This window comes from Coturnix japonica, chromosome 4 (genome assembly GCF_054131305.1).
Source record: "Coturnix japonica strain WE chromosome 4, WE-NBRP24, whole genome shotgun sequence".
NCBI classification, from domain to species: domain Eukaryota; kingdom Metazoa; phylum Chordata; class Aves; order Galliformes; family Phasianidae; genus Coturnix; species Coturnix japonica.
This window is the reverse complement of record NC_140666.1, coordinates 11,912,993-11,935,211: the sequence shown is the minus strand read 5'-3', so window position 1 is coordinate 11,935,211 and position 22,219 is coordinate 11,912,993. Positions and strand designations below refer to the sequence as shown.

Below are 22,219 nucleotides of genomic sequence, written 5' to 3'. Positions count from 1 at the left end.
TTTAGCTGGGGAAAAGAAATGTCAGCCAGGCAGGTGAATTAAGGGTTGGGGAGATTGTCGTCTGCTTCAGGACGTGGGGAGCGCTGGAGGGGTGGGACCTGAGAGCTGCAGATGACATTCCCTCACTCCGACTTCTGCATGCCAGAGTCATTTCCTTCGTTATCAATAACCTTGTTTATAACCTTTGTTTCATGATTCAGCTTTTCTGCAGTCAACTCCGATGGCCATCAGAGCAGGGCAGCATCACATTTCAGCAGGGAGATGCAGCGGGGTGGTGCGGCTCAGGGATGCTCCCGGTTGGGTTCATGAAGCAGAAGATACCTTGCAGAGCACCGCTCTTTTTGGAGAGTTCTCATTTCTCAGATCCCAAACTGCCTGGAGCTCCCTCTGTGCAAATCCCCACCCACTGCATGCCCAGCCAGAAACACTGGTGCCTCATCACCATGTACATGGCCCTGTCCAGGCCCAAAGGAACAGGCAAGCTCGGTTTTCCCGGTTCCTCTCCTCCTTCTTCTTGCCTGTAGGTCAGAAGATCAGACGTGCGCTGCTCCTGGAGCCCTACCAGCAGCACAACTACTGCTTTTACATCTACGGTGAGACTCACTGCCAAGAAAAATCTCCTAGGGAAAGTCCTGCGTGCCCAGTTCTATCCCTCACACCACCGGGTGATGTGTCCCGTGAGCAGCACAGCCCTCCTTGCTGTCCACGGCCATGCTGTATCCTCTCATTACGTGTAAGTGATGCTTAAATGGGCTGCTTTGGAGCGGGTCGGCCTGCAGCATCCTGAGGACGTGCACCGAGGAAAGAGCAGCTGGCTGTCAGGTCACAAAGCGTGCACACAGCTCCACGATTTGCTCCTGTCTGCCTCGTCACACCTCATCCCCCCCATCGTCCTGCAGACTCGGTTTGCTGATGCAAAATAGGAGTGAGATGTGGGCTGCGGTGTGGGAGAGCCGTGACACCCCCAGGTAAGGGCTTGGCAGTGACAGCAGCGCTGGGGACAGGGGGGGCGGGTGGTTGATGGGTGGCTCTGAGGATGTTAGGGACACAGCGGGAGATGTGCCTGCGGTCTGGGGACAAGGGGGACCCGGGTGGGAGACGTGAGGTGTCCTGGGGACAGGGCGCCGTGACTCCGGGGGCACCGTGGGGGTCGGAGCGGCGGTGGCCGGGGCCGGTGTCGCCGCTGCCCCTCGGCGGCGCTTCGGGACGGAGCCGGGGGCTGTGTCGGCGGCTCCGGGCCGGCTCTGTCCGTCTGTCCGTCTGTCCGTCTGTCCGTCCGCCGCCGGCGGGGGGTGCGGCGCTCGGCGGGCGGGTTGCCATGGCAGTAGCCAGGCGGCGCGGCCCCGGAGCGTACCATGTGCGGCCGGCGGCGGGAGGCGGCGGAGGGGCCACGACGACGACGGCGGCGGCCGCTGCTGCTGCCCTGCGAGCTCCGCCACGGCGGGCACGGCGACCGGGAGCCGCTGCGTCAATGTAACGGCGGGAGGGGCGCGGGGGGACGCGGGGAGGGGGCGGCTCTGAGTGACATTCCCACGCCGCGCGTGGCGACCCGCCGCAGGGAGGGCGGGCGGGAGGGAGGGAGGGAGGTGTTAAAATGGCGGCGCGCAGCCGGCCCCCGTGCTAACCCGGCCCCCGTGGCTCGCCCCGCGCCGCCGCGCGAGGCACGGAGCGGCCCCCGCTGCCCGCTGAGCGCCGAGGTAAGGCCGCAAAGCGCGACCTGCACCGGGGAGCGGCTATGGGGGGGGGGTCGGGGCGCTGCGCCTTTGTGCGGGGCCGGGAGGAGCGGGGCTGTGCCTGGAGTTTGGGTTCTTTAGGGAGAAAAAGAGGAGGAAAAAGAAAAAAAAAACCCAAACAGACCCAAAGTAATTGCTGCCGGCAATTCAGCTCCGAGCGCTGCGGGAGGGTCCGGGGGTTCTCCCACCGCCATGCGCAGCGCAGCGGCTTCGGGAGGGAGAAAGGGGGGGGGGGGAGAGAGTGGAAGGAGGGAATTTCTTCTTGCTTTCTTTCTTTCTTTCTTTTTTTTTCCTTTTTTTTTTTTTTTTTTTTTTTGGCCTCTTATTAAGACATGCGCATTTGTTCCTCCGTGCCACCGCACTGGAGTCTGCCTAGAAACAAAGAGCACAGCCTGGCGAAGTTGGGGCTGTCTCGGGAAGTGGCTGCCTTTGCCTTTCATTTCCCCTCTATTTTTATTATTATTTTTTTCTATTCCTTTTATTGTGTCGGTTTATTTTTTCCCTCCTTCCCTTCGCATCGTTTCGCCGTGCTGTGGATATTTCCACGTGTTATTCCCGTTCGGCTCTAGGCAGAACCCCCCCAATCCACCCCCACTGTCAGGCCCGGCTGTACGCATTTGGGAAAGTGCAGCCATGATAGATGGGGAACTTCTCCCTCTCCCACCCAGCCCCGTGCTCTGACACTTGGCTGGAGGTGTTGCCTTCCCTGGAGCCACCCCCATGCTGAATCATTGCGGAGCGATGGCTGGGCAGCTCGGGGAGCAGCACTCCCCCCCCTCGTGCAGCCAGAGGTGCTGCGAGGTGAGGGGGGCGGTCAGGGACCTGTTGGCAGCGAGCAGCTCCGAGCTGGGATTGTGGCTGTTGCTCGGTGCTCAGCGCTGCCTTTGGGGGCTGTGAGGACCCGATCCTGCTCTGAGAGCTGTGGGTGAGCAGCGGGGTGGGCTGGTGGCTGTCAGCAGCGATCCCGGGGTGTGTTTGATCAGCAGCATCACGTCTGTGCTGTTTGCCTAAATCACTTGTTTACTCGTTGTCTGCCTTCCTTAACGACTTTACCTTTTGGGGGCTCAGGGCCACCACGTGTGTGTGTGTGTGTGATGCAAATGAAGGCGTTGCTCGGTTGCTCCTGGATTTATTCAGAGGATGCCCAAAAGTTGGGAAGCGAGAGGTGGGATGAGACATTTGGAGCTGGGGTGTGTGGGGCAGGAGTAAATTGCAATGGTTGTTGGACATGCAACGCGATCCTGTAATTAGAGCGAGGTAATGGTCTGCGTGCCATGCTGGAGCTATCGAGTGTCTGTGCAGAGCAGTGGGAGTCGAGCTGGTTCTGCTGGGATTATGCAGTTGCAGAAGTAATGCTGTTTAACTTCTCATACAGCAGCTGCAGTGGGGTTGCAGGGATGTGTTACCCTATGGGCCCTCCTTGTAGGATATTATGGGCCCTCCTTGTAGGATATTTTGCTTCTAGGGTAGTTTATGGAGCTGCAGTGGTGCTGCTCTCCAGGTTGGAGGAGTACCTGATGTGGCACAGTGCTTCTCCTTGGAGCTTTATTTGCAAATGAAGGCTCAGATCACACAATTCATAGGAGGAAAAAGAACAGCCTCCCAGAGGAGCTGCTCATGGGTTCAGCTTTGCACAGTTCACACAGCTGAAGGGTTCTGTAATTTGGTCTTAAAACATCCCTGCCCTCACCACACTATACCCTGTATATATACCCCCATATTCCTTTTCCCAGGAGGTGTGTGCTGGGGCTGGGGCTCTCTCTGCAGCAGGTGGGATCCTGGGGGGCTGCTGGGATCCGGGGCAGTGTAGCACATGTGAGCCCAGAGCAGAGCTGTGTGGGCACCAACCCTTTCTGCAAGTGCTAATTTCCCCTGGTGTGTGTATGTATATATAGAGAGACGTGGGTCATATTTAAATTAAGTCATTTTAAAGTAGTGATGGCCCAGAAAAGTTTTGAGAGCTATTTTGGCATTTGAGTGCTTCTATTTGAGAGACAATGGACTATGCAGAAGCTTCTAGATATTATGGGATGCACCTAGAGCAGGAGGAGGTGCAGCCTGTTCTCAGACACAGCCTGTCTACTCAGAAGCAGCTGTGTTTTACAGATGTACCTTTCAGTCTGGATGCTGCTGTGCATCTCTAATGGGTCTGCACTGTGTTCTGGGTCCCAGGGGTTCAGAACAGCTCTGGCAGTCGCTGAGGAAGCTCCCTCTGGTTGCTGAGGTTTCCAGCAGTGCCTGGCCACAGCAGAAGTCCATGGTGATACCACCTCCTATACACCAAGGGCCCTCCGAGGAGAATGAGGTGGTGGATGTGGTGATGGGCCTCTTTTCTTCATGGGAATGTTACTGAAAAGTAGGGATGCTGTGGTGTTGGTGCTGCAGGAATGGGTGCAGTTCTACATCCACATAGGTGGTTTTCTGATAGCTTTCATGGCCAGTTCTGCTTTATAACCAACAGCAGCCTTCTCTGCCGCCTCATTCTGTGTTGAGGAGTAACTTGTGTTTTTTCTTATGTTTTCCAAATCTTGTTCTGTGCTCTTAAGGGAACGTTTAAGTGGGATTTAAACTTGTGATTGCAAACTCAGGGGAGTTTGGATTTCTTACCTCCTTCTGTATGGCTTGCAAGTCAGTTTTCAAGCTGCTGATGATGCAGAGAAAGAAATGGTCTTGCTTGGAGCCCTTTGCACCAGTCCCTTTACTATCCTCACTGGTTAAAAATAATCTTGCAGAGTAACAAGGAAGAGCGATACTCATTTTAACTGTTGCTGCTTTCCTGATTTGCTTCTCCATGTGGCCACGCAGCTGTGCTGGCACAGGGATGTGGGGTACACAAATAGGGCAGGTTGAGGGTTTTATTACCAGCACTGAGTTCAAGTGATGGTGAAAACTGCATTATTGGTGTCTTGCAAATGGCTTTCTTTGTGCAGAAGGCAAAGCGTGCCTTTCCTAGGCTCTGCTACCTGCAGCTTGGTCACGAGCCCGAAAGCAAATTGAGATTTTATTTTGGCAAATGCAGGCACAGGTGATGATTGTGAATCTGCTGTCAGGTTTTGGTTGCTGGTGCCTGCAGCAGGACACCTGCCACACCAGTGGTTGGAGCTCGGCTTTGGCAAGAGAGCAAATCTTTGTGTGACTCAGATATGTTGGGAAGGAGCATGCAGCTTTTATGGGAGCAGGCTTTTCTGACCATGAGCTTACTAGAAATCACGTGTGGAAACTAAACCAAGAGCTAGAAGCACAGTGCTGGTCGATGAGAGGGAGGCTGTGTGCTGGAAAGCAGACTTTGCCTACGTCTGTTTCCAGATGTGGTTATAGGAGCTGTGGCTCTTAGGCTGTGCTGTACAGATGTAGACCCCATGTCCAAGTAAAGGAGATCTGCTACCTCAGGCAGACCTGGCATCCCAGCTCGGGGTTCTCAAGTCCACCTCCTGGCTGCCAAGAGGACAAAACAGCCTTTGAAAGTCGACAGAAACACTTGGCTGGACAGCAGTCATGGCTTGGGAGGGGAAAGAAGAGGATGGCTGTCTGTATTGAGCAGTGCATATTTGCTCTTAAAATCCCTTTAAAGCTCTGAAGCTCAAACTTGCAAATCACTCAATGCACTGTTTGCCACACATAATATTTCAGTGAGAAGTTTCAGCTCCGTATGGGAGAATCAATGCAGGAATTGTTCCCTTTTAGGTGTCAGGGAAGCAGATACCTGTGTGTAACGCTTTATGGTGTGCTGTTTGCCCAATTACGTTTTGAATTGTTGTATTTCAACCTCCCGCATCCTCCTCTGGTGCATTGCTCAGGGTTTAACTTGGTGTGTGCTTTGGGCACAGGCTGAATCGCACTCAGTGCCAGTGCCTTTATGATACCAGAATACTTAGGATTTCTCTGCTCACCTTGAAGCAGCACTGTGGGTATGCCAGACAGTGTGTTGGTCGTTTTTCTCCCCGGAGCTGAATTCGTAGTGCCTGCTAAATGTAGAAACAGCATAAACAGACCCATTTTCTTTGCTTTCTCCTGCTTCACGCGTGCATGCAGATTGCTGCTCCTAGGTAAATGCTTTACTTCCATTTTTGCAGCTGGGTGCCTCTTGCCTGCTAAGCCGAGGCAGCGTTATTCCTCTAGCTTTGCACCCTCCCATTTTTCCGTGCCATCTTCCAACACGGGTAGGCGATGCTATCATCCCCCATTTGAAGCGGTGTCAGCAGATAGTTGTTATTTTCCTTTCTCCCATCCCGACGTTAAGTACCCACCGCAGGGATGAGTCTATGGCATGGAGCAGATCTGAGCCTTGGCCTCCATTCTGTATGGCCCTGCAGGATAGCAGTGAGGTGCTCAGCTGCTCGTGTGCTTTTTGTCCCAGCACTTACACCGGGGACAGAGCTGCAAACGAGTGGCCTTCAGAGCTCGGTGTTCCGCGTCGGAGGGTTTCTGAATGCATAAAATCAGAGAGAATGTGTCTGTGTAATCCGATCTGTTCTTGAAAGCCTTGCGGAGGGCCGCATGCTGCAGACATAAGCTGTGTCAATAAGAACTCTATTCACTCTCGGAAAACAGCCTCGTGACCGGGTTTGACTGGCAGCCTTCCGAAGAAGGGAGGGCCTTTTTGGACAAGGAGCTCCGCTTTTGGCGGCACTTCTGACCGCCTTTTGGACTCCCGCTTATTGTTGTCGCCTCTGCCGTTAAGTTGGATTTAGCTTGGGTGGGATTTGGGCACGGCGTGATAACGGGAGCGACCTTCCTCAGCATGCAGCCCCACGGCAGCGCTTAGGAACGGGAAGGTGACGGATTGAAGAGAATATGAGGTAGGGCTGGGAAGCTGCTGTGTGTGGGAGGGTGTGCTCGCCGTGTGCCTCATTGCAAAACGGCGGCACACAACGCCGCGTCCTTGTGAAAGTTGCAGATTGCAGCGGATAAAATGTGCGTTAGTGCACGTTTCTGGGCTGTCTGCATCGCTTTGGCAGATGTCTGTAATGCCCAGGAGTGCTGTACGGTGAAATTCTGCTTGCACTTAGGCTGGCATAAGTCTGCTCCGAAGCCCGTGTCGTACTAATGGCTGTAATTTGGCCGCTTGGCATTATTGAAGGGAGAAAGAAACCAATCCCAACAATAACCTTATTTTACTTTACAAAGTATTCTAGACCTGGCATATGTAGCCTTTTAAATCCTTGTAGGAAAAACCAGCTCGAGTTAATAAAAAACGATGGCTACGAGATTTCCTGAAAGCTGAATCTAAATCAAAATAGCAGACTGAGCTGCTGCCTTGCGTGTCGTGTTTGTGTAAATGGCATTTGGTTGCGTTACGTGCATGGTGTTCAACATTGCTGAAGTCTCCAAGCCAATCTCTGCTTTTCCCTTACTGCTGCTGGCAGAAGAGATGCCAGGCTGTCGGTTTTGCCCTGGCTTTTCCCTATGTGGGTCCCTTGGTCTACCTGGGGTCTCTTTGTGAAGCTGTGATTCTGGAATGAGCTCACCTATGTGCCTTGTGATTCCTGTCGTTGCGTAGGAAAACCTGAGGATATAATTGGGATGTAATATACACAAGGTTTAAAAAAAAAAAACAACAAAAAACCTTACACAAAGCTATTATTTGAAAGAAATGCAATTGTGTTTTAAGCCAATTGAGGCTTGACTTAATTTCTCAGCGTTTTCTGGTGACAATGCAGTAAAACCAGAACGGACTCTTTAAAATATGCCTGCTCTGAACTAGGAATGAGACTGCTGAAAGAACATGGCTGGGCCTGATCCTGTCTGTGAGAGCTGCAGTAAGAGATGGGTCCTGGGCTGGGTGGGGTGAGGATTGGGCCTTGGGAGAGCAGCGTGCAGCACAGGGCTGTGACACGCAGGGGCAGGAAATGCTGCTTGCTGCTGCTTGTAACTCAGGGAGGCTGCAGCTGGGTAATTTGTTTTTGCTTCCTGTTCCCGGTATGTTTGGGTCAAAAGTAGCAGTGTTTTTCCATATTAAGATGTTTGGCTTCATTCTGCGAGGCTGCGATAAATCTCACGCTGTGCACAACGCATTTCTTGTAGTTTGGAGGCTCTTTATTGCTGCCTTTGACTTTTAATTTGGATGGTGAAACCTTTATTAGGACCTTTCCTATCGCATAGACCTGCTTTTCAGGGGAGACTGAAAGCTTTTTTTTCCCCTCACTCTGTTTTGGAAGGAGGCTTCGCCCTGACTCAGGGCCCTGCTCTGTTTATGTTACAACTTTTACCTAAAAGGCTTTTTGTTGTGTGTATTTTTTTTTTTTTTTTTTTGAGGTAGAAAAAAGAAACAGTAGAACGGAGCTGTTAATGGGGTTACATGGTATCACGGTGTGTCCTCTTCCCTGAAGGCTGCGGAGTTGAGGGTGATCTTCATAGGCTCAGAGCAGCTGGCTGAGCATCCTTCCATCCTCCTCCTGGCTCTGAAGGGAGGAGCAGGGCATGCAGGGCTGGTTCTGCTTGAGGTTTGGTCTGCCCTGCTGGGCTGGGGACTGCAGCTCTGGGGCTGTCGTAATATCAGGCAGCTTGTGCTCAGGTGCAGGGGTTGGAATGAGGATGCTGCTGAAGTGCAGATTTGTTTTGTGCACTATGCTAGGTGGAAGGTTATACTTCTGAAAAGACCCTGAGATCCAGCCATGAGGTACAGGGAAGTTTCTAGTGTGTCTAACAGTAGATTTACTTATATTCTGCATGGTGCCACCATCTTGTCCCTATAGGGATCCCAGAGCTGTTGCAATGGAGCTGGAGGGTGCCCGGGCCTGCAGGAGAGCATCTGCACAGGTGGGGCTGGGCTGGTCAGCAGCAGCCTTTTGCAGGGTGCTGGGGTTTCTAACTCAATAAAATGCTAACTGTTGTAGTTGTGTGCTGATTAATATTAGAGTAATGCTTAATGTAGGTGTTGCATAAGGCTGTGAGCAAAGGCAGGTGCTTTTTACCAGCGGTAACTCCCTTTTTGAAACAAAAGGGCTGGACAATTGAATTGAGCTGATCCTGTGCTTCTGGAATTGGCCACAAACTACATTTCAAACAACTGCATGCAGACGCATGCTCTGTAAGCTTGGAAATGTATCGCCTTGCAGGGACCAGGTGAGCAAATGCAGTTGCTGAATAGAATTCAAACCTTCATGAGAAGCCATTTAAGTTCAAAATCTCACATTGGTCACTGGTGGCAGGTGATTCTTTTTCAGTCCCCTTTGCCTTCAATACATGGGGATGCTGCTGCTCCCCTCCCTAGCTGAGCCTGAGTGATGGTGCACTGGTGGGAATTTCCTATTTCCTGGTGGCAAGGAAGCCATTAGAACTGCAGAACTTGTTCACAGAGTTATGCAGCAATTACCTAAAAAAGGGAAGATAGGATGCTTGTTCGCTTAACACTACAAATGCTTTTTAAGGCGCCTAGTACAACAAAACTGCTGAGGGGGAGGAGTCCATTATAGTGATTATAGTCCAAATATAACATCTTCATGTTGGGCAGGAAGTGAAGCTGACTACAAATGGGAGCAATACTGCAAGGTAAAAAAAACCACCTGTATATTATGGAAGGTAAAAGGATGAATTTAAATTCATTTAATGTCAGTAATCTTTGTATTATTAGCTGTAATCTGCTGCTGAGAAGCACTCAGTCCTGACTTTTTTTCCCCCCCTACCTTTCCACAGAACAGCATTAATAAGAACGAAGTGTTTCTCCTGACCTCTGCCTTTAGACTGTGAGCTCCCAAGAGCACAAATTACCCTTCCGTATTTTTGGACAGCATCTGCAGGTATTGAAACCTGCCACACAGAATGGCAGCGCAGCTCAAAATGTGCTGCTGCAATCCTGGGTCACCTAGCAAGGATCCCATCCTGTGCACTGCTTACAGGAGGGAATGCAGGAGGGCTGCAGCTGGGTGTTAGGTGCGGGGCTGGTTTTAGGGCCCTCTTAAACCAGAATGTTTCCAACGAGGTTCTCAGTGAGGTGGTCTCGGGGGGAAGGCTTGCTGAGCTGGGAGACTGAGAGGGGTAACACTGCGTGATTTGCTAGTGTATGTCTTCCTGGAGATGTACAGAAGGGGAAATAGAGATGTAACACTATAGATGTGCCTGATGCAGTAACATTAGCTGGATTGTGGAGATAAAAGAGGTGAGACTGGCTTTAGGATTGTTGTTTGCGACGATCGAGCTTTTAGTGTGAGGAAAGCAGAGCAGCCGTATCTGCCACCTTTAAGTGGGAGGTTATCGTGCTTGACTTCTTCCTTTTCTGAAGGAGAAGCTGGTGGCTGTCCCTGTGCATGCAAGTTTGCTTAGATTTCAGCAAGAATATGATGTCGTTCATCTTGGAGATTCAGGCAACCAGGAGAGAATTAAAGCATGAGATCTGCTTGCTCATGACCCGAATCCCCTAATCACAGCCTCGTGTAAGTGAAGGTCTTAGGCTGGGTTGAGTAGAGGGCATCTCCATGCAAGAAAACATACATCTGTCCTCAGCCTTCCAGAATTAGAGTTTCCTGGTGTTGAAATGTAGTTGTAAGGATGCCCTTGCCTCGAGCCAGAACTGCTGTGTGTGCCTGTGTCAGGCACAGCACCGGAGCCATGGTGAGGGCAGGCCCTGGGGTGAGCCCGTGCCTTGTGGAACCCTGCCTTAATTTGGTGGACTCAGAACAGGGCCTTAATTTAACCTCTGTTCAGCCAGTTTTCTTTCTTTAATCTGAGGAGGAGCATTAATGTGGTTCATACAGTAGTGTGGCCACTTTCACTGACCCTGTGATTTGCTTCTGACTGTTCTCTGTGGATGTTTTTCATAGGGTGCCTCGCTAATGCCAAGCCAGTGGTAATCCCACACTTTGAACTTTGTGTTCGACTAATTCCGGATTGTGAGGCTGCAGCCAGAAATGTAAGATTAGCTGTTTTTTCAAGTAGGTGGCTAAACAGAAAAGGGAATTAAAAAAGAAGGAAAGGAATTTCATCCACTTTGGATGAACTGGTAAAGAAAAAAAAAAGAAGTGTTTGGCTTCAGTGATAAACTGGAAAAATGATCCCGTTTTTGGCCCTGAGGTGAAGAACATTTTAGTCAAAAAAACATAGGGTTTGTTTATTTATTGGATGAGAGGTAGAGATACTTGGCCTTGAAGCACAGATTCAGCTGAGAGGTAGAGAAGAAAAACAAGGGAGGAGAAATGCTGCTGCTCCGCTGCTGCTCCCTTCTTGTGAAGGAGTGCTCCAGTTTTTCTTTTGAAACAAGCTGAGAATTCAGGTTAGTCACTGCAGAACTGAATAAATAATTTCTCTGAAAAACACCACCTTGTGATCGTAGCAGATAGAAAGGCAGATGAAAATGTTGCTGTGAGAGTACTTTAAAAGCACGGCTGGCTCAGATTGGCTGTTGTGTAAACCGGGGGAACATCTCTGTTTTTCGTTACCTGAGGATCCGGCCTGCATCTTGTTTTTCATCTCCTTTCCTATCCCACCCCCGCCTCCTCCCATGATACAAAAGGTGAGTGTGTGCAGAGGATTTCTTGCAGCACGTGTTCAAGGACGGTTTTAGAGCTCTGAATTTGATCAGGAGGCTCCTCCTGGCCTCACAGGGCTGTTGTTTGCAGCTCCTGTGCATCTCATGCGAGGCTGTGCTGCTGGGCGCTGAGAAAATAGCTGCTCAGCATCACGTTGGGTACAGATCCTTGGGTTTTTGCTAAAAATGGGAGATGTGTTCAAACACTGTGCAGGTGTCCTTGAGAACCAACGAACACCTGTGTTGTCACCTGAAGGTTGAATTTATAGAGAGCTGCCTGCTCAAATAAGCTGATAACAGGTTAGTTGCTAGTATCTGACTGATGGGCTGATATTTGCATTGCTGCTCTTAGTACGTCACTGAGGTCTAGGTCTTCTGGTTACGAGGTGGATGGAGCATGTTGGCCAGACCCCGCTCAGTGTGGGATCCCAGGCGGGGATGTATGGCTGGGGTGGGGGCTCAGAGCCTCATGGGCTGCCCGAGTCTAGGAAGGAACTTTGGGAGGGTATACAGGGAGCTTGTGTCAAATGATGGATGGAGGAGGGGCTGGGCTGGGACCTGGACCAGCAGAAAGGCCTTTGAATTGATGGCAGCATGTGAGGGAGTGGTGCCACAGGCATCGGCAGGAGCCTCGTTCTGTTTGGGATTGAAGCATGGCTCCAGTGCATGGTATTGCTGTCTTGTCTCTTTGCTGTAGGATGACTGACCCTTAGGTGACAGTGGATGATGGCTTAGGCCTAACTTTTGTTTTGATGTGAGGCCGGGACTCCATCTGAGGAAAAGCTGGTGTTTGTTCATTGAAGGTTTGTGTCTTGTGCAAGCACTGGGGTGGGGATTTGGCTTGCAGAATATGAAGCCAGTGTTTCACATTTGCTTTCTAGCTCTTGAATACACGTGTGCTTCTAAAGAACCTGCGGTTCTAAGGGAGGCTTTTGTCAATAAACTCTGGTGTTTGTACAGAGTGATCAAGAGTCTCATGGCTCTGCAGGGGGATGGGGTGCAGACAGGCCCGTGTTGGAGTCCCTGTGCGTTTGCTTTGCCCTTAAGGTAAAGGATTAGGCTTGAAGAAAAGGAACGAGGTCAGGTCTAGACCAAGAAGTAGACTCTGGAATCCAGCCAAAAGCGTAAGTGAGGTTTTTCCTGTAACAGCATCCTAGATGTGGCAGTTGTGTTGACTTAGCCGAAATGAGACTGACATCTGTAGGTCAGGCCTGATTAAAAGCAAAGGAGGGTGCAGAACAGCTCCGCAGAGTAAAGAGGATTTAAAGATAATGGCAGGGGGTGATGCGTGGCCCTTACTTGCGGAATTTGGCTTGGCCTTGGAGCTCTCACCCTGTGAGCAGGGAGCTGTCAGCCTGCAGAGCACTGTGGCTGCTGCTCTCTCCTTCTCTGCTTTGCAGTGGTCTTTGGATTCATCCCTTCTCTCCCAAGCCTGTGACTCATTAGATAGAAGCCTGGCTTCAGCTTCTACCTTGTACCATTCAAGGAAAGCCTTCCACGCAAACCTTTGGCTTGCTGTAAAGCCCTGTTGTGAAGACAGCGCCCACCCCTTGCTTTGTTGTACCAAAGGGTTAAATGCCTGGGTCTTTTGCTTGCTGCCGCTGAAAGATGTGGCATTGCTGAACACTGTGTGCCAGAGGCTGCTTCAGAAAATATTTCTGTGTTCCTTATGACCCCTGCGTCTTTCTGCCTACCTTCAGTTGTGCTGGCTGCACAGGATGCTGGAGACTGTTTCTTTGCTAAGAGAGGGGGAAAGAAGAGAACAATTGCACTTCTGAAGCAATAACCCTTGTGCTTCACGTTGTTTCCAAAACTGTGGTTCACTGCCACTAGTGGCTTCGCACATCCTGAATGTTCTGCTCTCTGAAAGGCACAGAGGACTGCCATTATTTGAGATGGGTGAACTGAGTCGCAGGGAGGCCAAGTGACATACTACAAACACAATGAAGGAGCTTGATGCCACTGCTGCTGCAACCAGAATGCAGTCAGTGTCTTCCTGCTGTTTCCCTAGGAGGAGATGGTGAGCCTGGGGTGAGCTTTGCTTAGTATATCTAGGGATGTTTGCATTCTGCTGCCAGCCTTGCAAGGAGGAGGCAGTCTGCATCACAGCGAGCTGCTGTCAGCTTCCCACCTCAAACAGCTGTGGCTGGGCTGGCCTCTAGCCTGGATCCAAAGGAGGGCTTGGATTTTCTCCTTGGGGACAGCAGCACAGTCTCAGTGCAGCTCTCCAGGTACTTGTGCTTATTTATTTGCTTGGAAGCATTCTAGGACTGCTCCGCTGTTCTGACTTTACCATGATTATTTCTGTCAGTGGAAAAATGCCCAGTTTGGTTAGGTGAAAACTGATGTAGTAAAAATGTGAAAGGAAAGGGGTGCTTCGTTTTTCCCTGAAGGAGGAGTTGGAGTTTCTAAATGAAAACCTTTTCTAAGCAAGATAAAAGTAGAGAATTACTTGATGGGGGAAGTACTGACTTCCCTCCCAGCCCTGAGTTGCCTTCAGTGAGGAGGAAGTGGGGAAATTGCCCTCAGCCACTTTGGACCAGCTCTGCCCTGGTGGTTTTCCCGTGAAGTAAGCAGAGTTGCACCAGAGCTGCCTTAGACCCCTCTGAATTCAGGGCTAATGTGAATGGTATGAAGGTGTCAATGTAAATCCTGCCACATGTTGCTCCCTTCTCTGTAGCCGTAGCACTGTGAAGTGCCCGCCGTGTTTCTTGGAGGTGCTCCTTGCATTCAGGCCTCGAGTCCAGCCAGGCAGCACTGGTTGTTGTTGTGGCTGTTCACATCAGTCCGTTAATAACTCCTACACTTGGGGAGATAACAGTGCAAGCGCTGATAGTGTTGCCCAGAGTTCTGGGCCTCTCTGTCAGGAGACCAGCAATTGTTAAGATTTTGTGGAAAATAAATGATCCTGGCTCTCATTGTAGTCCGTAAATTCATTTTCAGCTGTGACAAGGGCCAGGATTTAAACTCGGGTCCCCCAAAGTAAAACACAGTTAATTAGCCCACTCTATCATGTAGCCGTTCTCGGTTTAACAAAGGCAGTGCATTCAGCCAGACAGTTCTTGCTCATAAGCGTTGCTAACCTTTTGAGCTGCATGTATGGCAGCGTGCTTGCTCAGTGCCTAAAGTCCATATGTTTGCATTCCCTTTTCAGCAGTGCTTCTTAACCCCTGTGTACTGCCTCATTATAATGCTGCTGCTCTCTGAGAAACTTCTGGCACCTGTGTGTGTGTTAAGCTTGAATGATGATTTGTTACAGCAATGGCTGTGGGCCCCTACCAAGATCAGTCTGCTGCAGAATGAAAGGGGAGGGGGGTTGCACCCACCCCAGGGTAACACCCAGGATTATGTGACTTTGGTGTCAGTAACTGCCCCCTGTGTATGGAGTTCATGCAGTGATGGAGGGATGAGTGAGATGGCCCCAGGCAGCTCTTGGTTTTGGGGCTGGAGGAAGGATGTGGGAGCCCTCGTCTTGAGTCCTTGGCTTCCTGTTCTTAGCCAAGCACATCTCTCAGGCTGCTAACCTGTTTGCGTCACAGGCTGATAAGCAAGAGCTCGATACTGAGTGCTGATGTTGGAGATGGGTTGTGGAGAGGTGCAGCTCGCAGTAACCCAGTGGGAATAAAGAAGCCCTGCAGTAGGGGCTGTGCTGTTCCTGGTAGGACGGGGAGGTGGTGGGTGCTTTTGTTTTCTGTCTCCCGGTTGGTTTGGGTTTAGCCTGGAACACTGGGGCAGGGCCATGTGCTTCTCAGACAGGGTGGGCTCTTTGGGAACTCATACCCAACTGCTGAACTCAGTCCTTTTGAAGATGGGCTGCTCAGATTAATGTTTGTTGTAGTTTGAATCCTCTGTACTACTGTGAGGCTCTACTGTCTTGAAATACTATGTTTCTACATTGTGTAAGTTGTTTCCTAAATGGCATCTCAGCATTTAGCAAACTGGTACCTTAACATGCATTTGGGGTAGGGGAAAAGGCCCTAGGTCTGGGTATAACCATTGGCAGCTCTCCAGAAGGATGTGCCTGCCTTTAAAAAGCCGAGGTTGTTTTCAGACCACAGCATCTATTTAGTTCCAAGCTGTTCAGCAAGTGCACGTACTTGGCTGCTTACCGAAACCTATACTTACTGATACTGTAATCCAGAGCTTGTGTTTGTGGGCGGTGCCGCTCGGTTGAATGCGATCCTTGCACAAAAAATCATCTGTATGTAGATATGAGAATGTGAACAGTGATGGCTGTGTGAGTGGATGGCGGGTCAAGACCCTCTGAAAATAGAAACATATTGATGTTGTTAGCAAAAGCTGCGGAGCGTGTTTTCCTTGAAAATGGTTATTCAATATTGTCCTCGGTGCCTTTGAATTAAACATACTGTAAGAAAGAGTTTGCTGGAATTCTGGCTGCACTGGAGGATTGGATATTGGGTACTCATTATCAGCAGCCAGAGACGGTGGCGTGACCTGCTGAGCAGACAGCAAGATGCATGGGCACTACCAGGAGGGAAATCTAAGACAAGAAAACGCATGGAAAAATATGTATAAGGAAAAGTTGCGCAGCCAGCCCTTATGCAGCAAATAAAGCAAGGTCTTGCTGACCTTGGCAGCTGTACAGGGCAGCGTTTGCATAAGAATGACTTGTGCTTAATATACTAGAGAAATTATTCAGGGACAAATATTCTCGCTTCATGCAGCATTGGGGATGCATCTTTTTATACCATTTCCAACATAGAAACACAAATGCATTGCAGAGTAGGAGGGGCACTGACCCCCCCCCCCCCCCCCGAAGTGCTTTCAGCTCCATGTCCTGTGGTCTGGAGAAGGAAACTCGGTGCTGTCCTCCTGCCCAAGCTGAGCTCTCAGTGCCCTTAGCAGTTCCCTTCTGCAGGGCTGGCAGTGGCTGGATGTGAAGGCAGCATGATGGGCATCTTCCTTAATTAGCCTGTGCGGTTTGTGTCTGCTAACAAGAGACCTGCTGTACTGCAGGCACGCAAAGCAGTAATGAGAAGGATTGGTAGGAAAATATCAGTGTGAAGGAGGGCGATGGCTTTATTCCTCTATGAAAATGTAGTTTTACTTGCAAATCCAGGCATCTGCAGCTCAGGAGGCGTAGATGGGCTTGGGCTGTCCAACCCTTTGGTACTACCCCAGGGCTGGGCTGCTGGGTCCTGCCTGGCTGTGGGAAGGAGAGCTGTGTCCTGCAGAGCCCTGGCCCTGGGGCAGCTCTGCATCTCAGAGAAGTGCTTTGCTTTGCAGGCTGTGCTGTGGTGAAGTAAGCGGAGGGATCTCTATCTGCAGGCTGGCACAGGCATGTGCACATTACCTGGCAGGTGATAGGCACTGGTAAAGGGTTTTGTTGCTATTTTTTTTACCCCTGACCTCCCTGTAAGCATTTCCCGTGCTCTGGTTCTTGTATACAATTCTGAACCCAGCCAAGTACAGCTCACCTGCTATTCTGAGTGGGCAGGCGTTCCTGCAGAGCCTATCTGTGGTGGCTCCCCACATCAGAGCCTGGTCCCTCTCCAGCTGAGCTGGGACAGATGGACCCCGTGCTGGCTGCATGCTCAGTGTGCCCTGGGGCCCGGCCAGTCTCTGTGCTGCCACCAGCCTGGGCTCTGCGCCTGCTCAGCTCCACGTGGGCTGGCAGTCCCTGCCCTGCTCAACAGCATCGGCATTTCGCCGAGCTCTGCAGGTAGCATTGCTTGCAGATCTCACTGCTTACTCAGTACTGCTGCTTTTTGTGAGTTTTTTCTCACCTGCTGACAAGATCGGGGCCATAACAGTCCCTCTTCAATAGCAAATCTTGTCTTGTGAGTTCTGTCGGAGTAGGGTCTCCACGGGCTGTTTTGGGGGGATATCAGGAGAGGGCCAGAGATGGTGTTTGTTAGTATTGATCATGGGAAATGTAATTATTATGGGTATAAAGTGTTACATTAAAATGGGAGAGTTGAAAGCCGTCAATAGATCAATTCAGAGGCTGGGATGAAATGCTCAGACTTTCAAATAATAATCAGATTTCCAATAAAACCTCCGTTGTGTGTAATCAAAGGGGTTGCAATATTAAATCAGGTGTTAAGGGAATGATATTTAGAGGGTGCTGGAAGAACCAAGATCCAGGCAAAATGAGGGTGAGCAGAGGCCCTGATGGGGCAGAAATGAAGTGTGGGAAATATATGAAACTAGCAACTAAAACCTTTGTTTTCTGATGCTACAAAGCATGTAGGAAGCACCACAGTTCCCATTCCCCAAATATATTTGCCCTAAATCCTAAAGGGATCACCTGGTGCTTACTGTGGGCTCTGCTCTTCCAAAGGTAACATTGCCATGAGATGGAGGGGAAAGCACTTCTGTGCTAGATCAGATGAATGAACTTCCTTGTTAGCCCTGGGCGTTTATTCCTAACCTGTGCCTGTGATGTGATTAGCTGTGAAGATGTAGCTGTGAAGCTCTCCGGAGCCTTAGAAGATGCATGTTTTAACAGTACGCTCTCACTTTGTTTTCTAATCCTGGTGGCAGCCTCTGCTGGTTAGTTCTTGAGGTTTAAATGCCGATTAGGTTAATGGATTGTAATGTAACCCCGCCCAGCTGCTCATCAGTCCCTTGGAAATGCCTTGTGATTGTGCTCAGTGTTGCTTAATTGCAAGCCCTGCCTTACCTGCGGACTGCAAGGCTGGAGCTTAACCTGCTCAGTGAGCAGCAGGGTGAGAGCAGCCCTCCTGGAGCCCTTATGTAAAGGTCTGTAACATTTCTACCTGGCGTTGTTGGGCAGAGGTAACTCGATCTTGTGCTGCAGCCCACAAGAAGGGCTGCTTTGTTAACAGAGCCTGAATGCGGGCTGCTTAAATTGTGGGTCTTATAGTCAAGGTCACCACTAATATATATATATTATATATAAATATATATATGTATTTAATTGCAAGGGTTGAAAATGAGGCTCCTGCAAAAGGTTGGTTGGGAATTGCGACATTTCATCCCGCAATTGCTCTGTCACTCTGACCCTCCCCTTTGAGGGAGAAATAAGCTGCACATAAATCTTTAACTTACTGCTGACACTGGGAGTCCCTAAAAAGAAGTGTCTGAGAGGAGACTGATGCTCGGTCTGCAGCATATAGAAGTGTTGGGGGCAGGGAGATCTGAGCGGGATCTTGGCCAAAGGCTCCAAGGGAGCTTATCTTCCTCCCTCATGTGGGGCTCTGAGGTCCTTGCCAGAGGATGCTGCGGGTGCGTGGAGCTCATACAAGTGCAGGGGAGACTGGATGAGGAGCAAGTGAGCAGCTGGTTGGGGAAAACTCAGCAGGCAAACCACAGCGGGCTCAGGAGATCCTCCGAGTTAAAAATAGAGGGAGGCTGGGAGAGTATGGGGCTGGGAGATAGAGCATGTCTGCTTTGCTGTTGCTCTTGGGTGGCAGTGGGTGGCTGCTGGCTGCTCGTCCTTGGCTGGGCTCCATGGGAAGGGAGGGCCGTCCCTCCATGTCTGCTCGCTTCCTCAGCGGTGCTCTGAGCCGTGCTGTCCCATAGGGGAGAAGAGGGAGATTTGAGGATACGGGTTTTGCCGCAAGGAAAAGAGCATCCCGCTCCGAGGGAGCGCGGGTGGGGTGGTCCTGATGCGGAGGGGTTGGGGTTAAGTGGGGCCTCAGCATGAGCCTGGCGGGGCGGCAGCGATGCGTGCGCCGCGTCTGTGTCAAGTCCCAGTCCTGTTTTTCCTGACCTGAATGCATGGAACAGCTTGTTCTCTATTGTCTGTTAACCCTTACAAAGGCGCTTAATCTTGTTCTCTTTTGTTCTGCATTGGTTGTGCTCGGCGGGGTCAAGTCCCTGCTTTTGGTGCAGGGGCAGCGCCGCGCTCAATAGCCGTGTGCCGCACAGGGCTGAGCCGGTGACGGAGTTAATTGCCGAGTGCTGATGGCCCTCCCCAGCCGAGGATCTGCTCCCATGAGCTATTTAAGCCTCTGTTTCTTGTATCTCCATGCCAATCAGATTAGCCAGTGCCAGGAAACAGACCACGGCCTGCTTGCTCTTGAATGCACCCTTTTTCCTTCTTACCTGTTTATCCCAGTCAAGTCACTTCCCGCTCCACCTGTTTTGTTGTGTTTTTTTTTGGTGGGTTTTTTTCTTTTTTTAATGTAGCTGTGTTCCTTCCTTCTCGTTTTGTCTCCTCCTGGCCCATCTTGTCCCTCCCTGAGGCGATCTCGCTGCCTTCTGCCATGCAGCCCTGGCACTTCACAGAATCACAGAATGACCCGGGTTGGAAGGGACCTCAAGGATCATGTAGTTCCAACCCCCCTGCCTAGCAGGGCCACCAAACATACACATTTACTAGATCAGGTTGCCCAGGGCCCCGTCCAACCTGGTCTTGAACACCTCCAAGGACGGTGATCACTTGGAGATGGGCTGAGTCCTGCTCCTGCCGTGCTGCTGGCTGCTCTGTTTGCAGTGTTACCTGTGCTCTGCCATGCCGTGCTGTTCTTGCTCTTGCTTTCCTCCACAGTGCTCATCCTGCTGTAACTCTGCTTCCCCTTCATGTGCAGCAGTAGAGAGATCCTCAGTTCACCAGGGCTACTGAAAGTGCTCATTTTTGCAGCAAAGAAAAGGAAACATCGTTCGGGGGGGAGGTGAGTGTTTCCTGCTCACGTGGCCGAGAGCTGCAACTGATCCCTGGGGCTGTTGCTGCTTCTCCAAATTGGACCTTTCTGCTTTCTTGTTGCTGATTTCACTGAGGGATTTGCTGCTGCAAAAATAAACTCGACACCCCCCCAGTCTCACAGGACAAAGTGTTCCAGCCTGGCCATGTGTGCCAAAGCAGGCCCATCCCTTGCCTCTCACAGGGCTCCACCTTTATCCTTATTCTAAAAATAAATGCCAAGGCTATTCATTCCTTCCTAGTCGCTCAGTTCTGTTGTTCTGACCTTATTAGACTTTCCCAATAGAAAATTTCATTGAACTCCTCTGTTAGTGGTGAAAACAAACAAGACCGTTAGACTTCCTCTGGAAAAAATGAATCTATATCACAGGGAATTGTAGGGAGCCAATTTTCCGCTGCTGGGTTGGTGCTGGATGCATATGTTCCCTTGTATGTATTTCGTAAACAAAGTTGTCTTCACATTTAGAAGAGCTTAAAACAGTTTTTATCCGTTAGATGTGAACTGGCTCGCCTCCTCGGTTGGAAATACGTAGCTTCTGCAATGTTGTAAGGAGCAAAGTGGCTGTTAGCTGGGCTTGCAAGAAGAGACATTTTTTTTCAGACCTCCCGAGCTAAATATATGTTGGGGCTTATGTGTGTGCATGTACGCAGGAATGATAGCCAGGTGACAGGCTGCTAAGCCACATCATAAATTCAGTTTGTTGGACACCTTTGATTACCTCCTCTGCACTCTGCCTGTAATCATTCTCCTTCAAACATCCTTCTAATGTTCTTAACAGCAGCCAATTAAAACAAAGACTCCACTTGCCATCTATCCCTTCTTTCCTCTGCCATCATCCAAGCTCCTTCCCCTAGGGGAAAGAATTAAGTGCACTGGTGGTTCCGAGAGCTCGTTCTGGATCTGGGGGTGTATATCCCTGTTTTGCTTTTGTCTGCTGATTTTCAAGTCAGCTTTGGCAGGTTCCCAACCAAGCAGAGGTGGGTGCTTGTATGTTTGGGGCCGCAGGGTTCTGGCAAGAAGGATAATACGCATGTAGAAGGCACTGTTCATCTAGATGTGAGCTATGGGTATGAGATATGAGCTATGTGAGCCTGCCTTCTCAGCCCCCTGGTTTGATCCAGTGGTTTTGCATTAAGCCAGATGTTTTCTGGAAGAAAAACACCACCACAAGCAATAGGAGAGAAATCAAAAGTAATTCCTGTCTCTAAGGCCTTCCATGGGGGAGAAGTTGAAGGTTGTTGTGTTACACACGTACGAGAAGGTGGGGAGATGATTGAAGATCTCAGGCCTTGTGTTGATGTCCGTGACTCAGACATCTTAGGGGGAATGGAGGATGTTCAGTCACTGCAGAGTTGATTCACCTACCTGGCAATGAGATGAAGGGCAATGAATAATAGATTCTGGGGGGTGTGGGAGGCGGGAGAGGCCAACGCACTAATTTTAAGCAGCTTGGGAAGTGCCTTAAGGGTGACTTTGTCTTTTTCGTGCCTCTTTCTTTCAGAGCTTAGCTCTGTGGGCTTCTCTGTGTGCAGATCCCCAACCCCTCTCTGTCTCATGGGCACACCAGGCACACAGCCCCTGGACCCTCACCAGGCAGGTGGTACTGGCTGTTAGAAGTACTTCCAAAATAGGCTCTTAATCCTTCTAGGTGCCTTCTGGCTCTGCTGTTCCCACCCTCCTCTCACCCGTGTTCTACAGCAGTGCTTCTGTGCTGGCAGGGTGTTTATTGCTGTGCAAGCAGGACTGGAGCTGTTGGACATGCCTTTCATCCTGTTGCAGCCTGCTGGGGTAGTGGGGCAGATGTATGTGTATGTGCATGCTCCCCTCCTCCCTTTCTGTATCCTGTTTCATGCTGTAGTGACTGTGTGGTCCAAGAGGTCGCATCATGTAGTGCTTATACAGCCTCCACCATAGATGTTTTGTAATGCCTGGCTGCCATTCTTGGGTTTTATCAGCCAAGATTCACCAGGAGAGTGGTCCCACTTGCGGAGGGGACTGAGCAGCTTGTTCAGTGTCACTGGTGGTGCCCACAGCTGAGGCAGGATTTGAGCCCCTGTCTCCAGAGTCTGACATCTGCAGACTGGAGCATCTGTCCTGTGTAGTAGTAGCCTATGGGATCTGCCTTTGTGAGAGCAGTGCCTTTGGGGATTGAGGCTGGGCAGCCCTGGGTTTTCTGGTGTTTGGAATGGAAAATGAGCTCTCAGTTATTGGTATGTTTGCTTTTCCTGATTTCCTGCCTTTTTTTTTAATGCTGAAAGAAATTGCCCTAAATATCCTAGATGCTTTTGTTGACAATTCCCATCTCTTTCAGTCATCTCATATTTGATTTGCAACCAGAGGATGCTGTTGCAGGGCTGAGTTGAGGAATAAATCAAGGCTACCTTTTCCCC

At 50.4% G+C, this 22,219-nt stretch overlaps 2 protein-coding genes across 4 annotated transcripts in view; both read left to right on the top strand.

Annotated features, from left to right (window-relative positions):
* Positions 1–1,057: 1,057 nt before the first annotated feature.
* LOC146760943 (uncharacterized) overlaps positions 1,058–22,219 on the top strand; it is a 29,528-nt gene continuing 8,366 nt past the window's right edge. The window contains exon 1 of the mRNA XM_085547728.1: positions 1,058–1,473. Coding sequence (XP_085403854.1) covers positions 1,058–1,473 — 416 coding nt within the window. The remainder of the gene's footprint in view (positions 1,474–22,219) is intronic.
* Positions 1,618–22,219, top strand: part of MBNL3 (muscleblind like splicing regulator 3) — an 81,201-nt gene continuing 60,599 nt past the window's right edge. Inside the window, exon 1 of one of the 3 annotated variants that reach the window (XM_085544544.1) lies at positions 1,618–1,697. The gene's annotated coding sequence lies outside the window, so the exon portion shown is untranslated. Of the gene's footprint in view, positions 1,698–6,269; positions 6,533–22,219 lie in introns of those variants that run through there. The other 2 variants (XM_085544545.1, XM_085544543.1) reach the window with 2 other exon arrangements.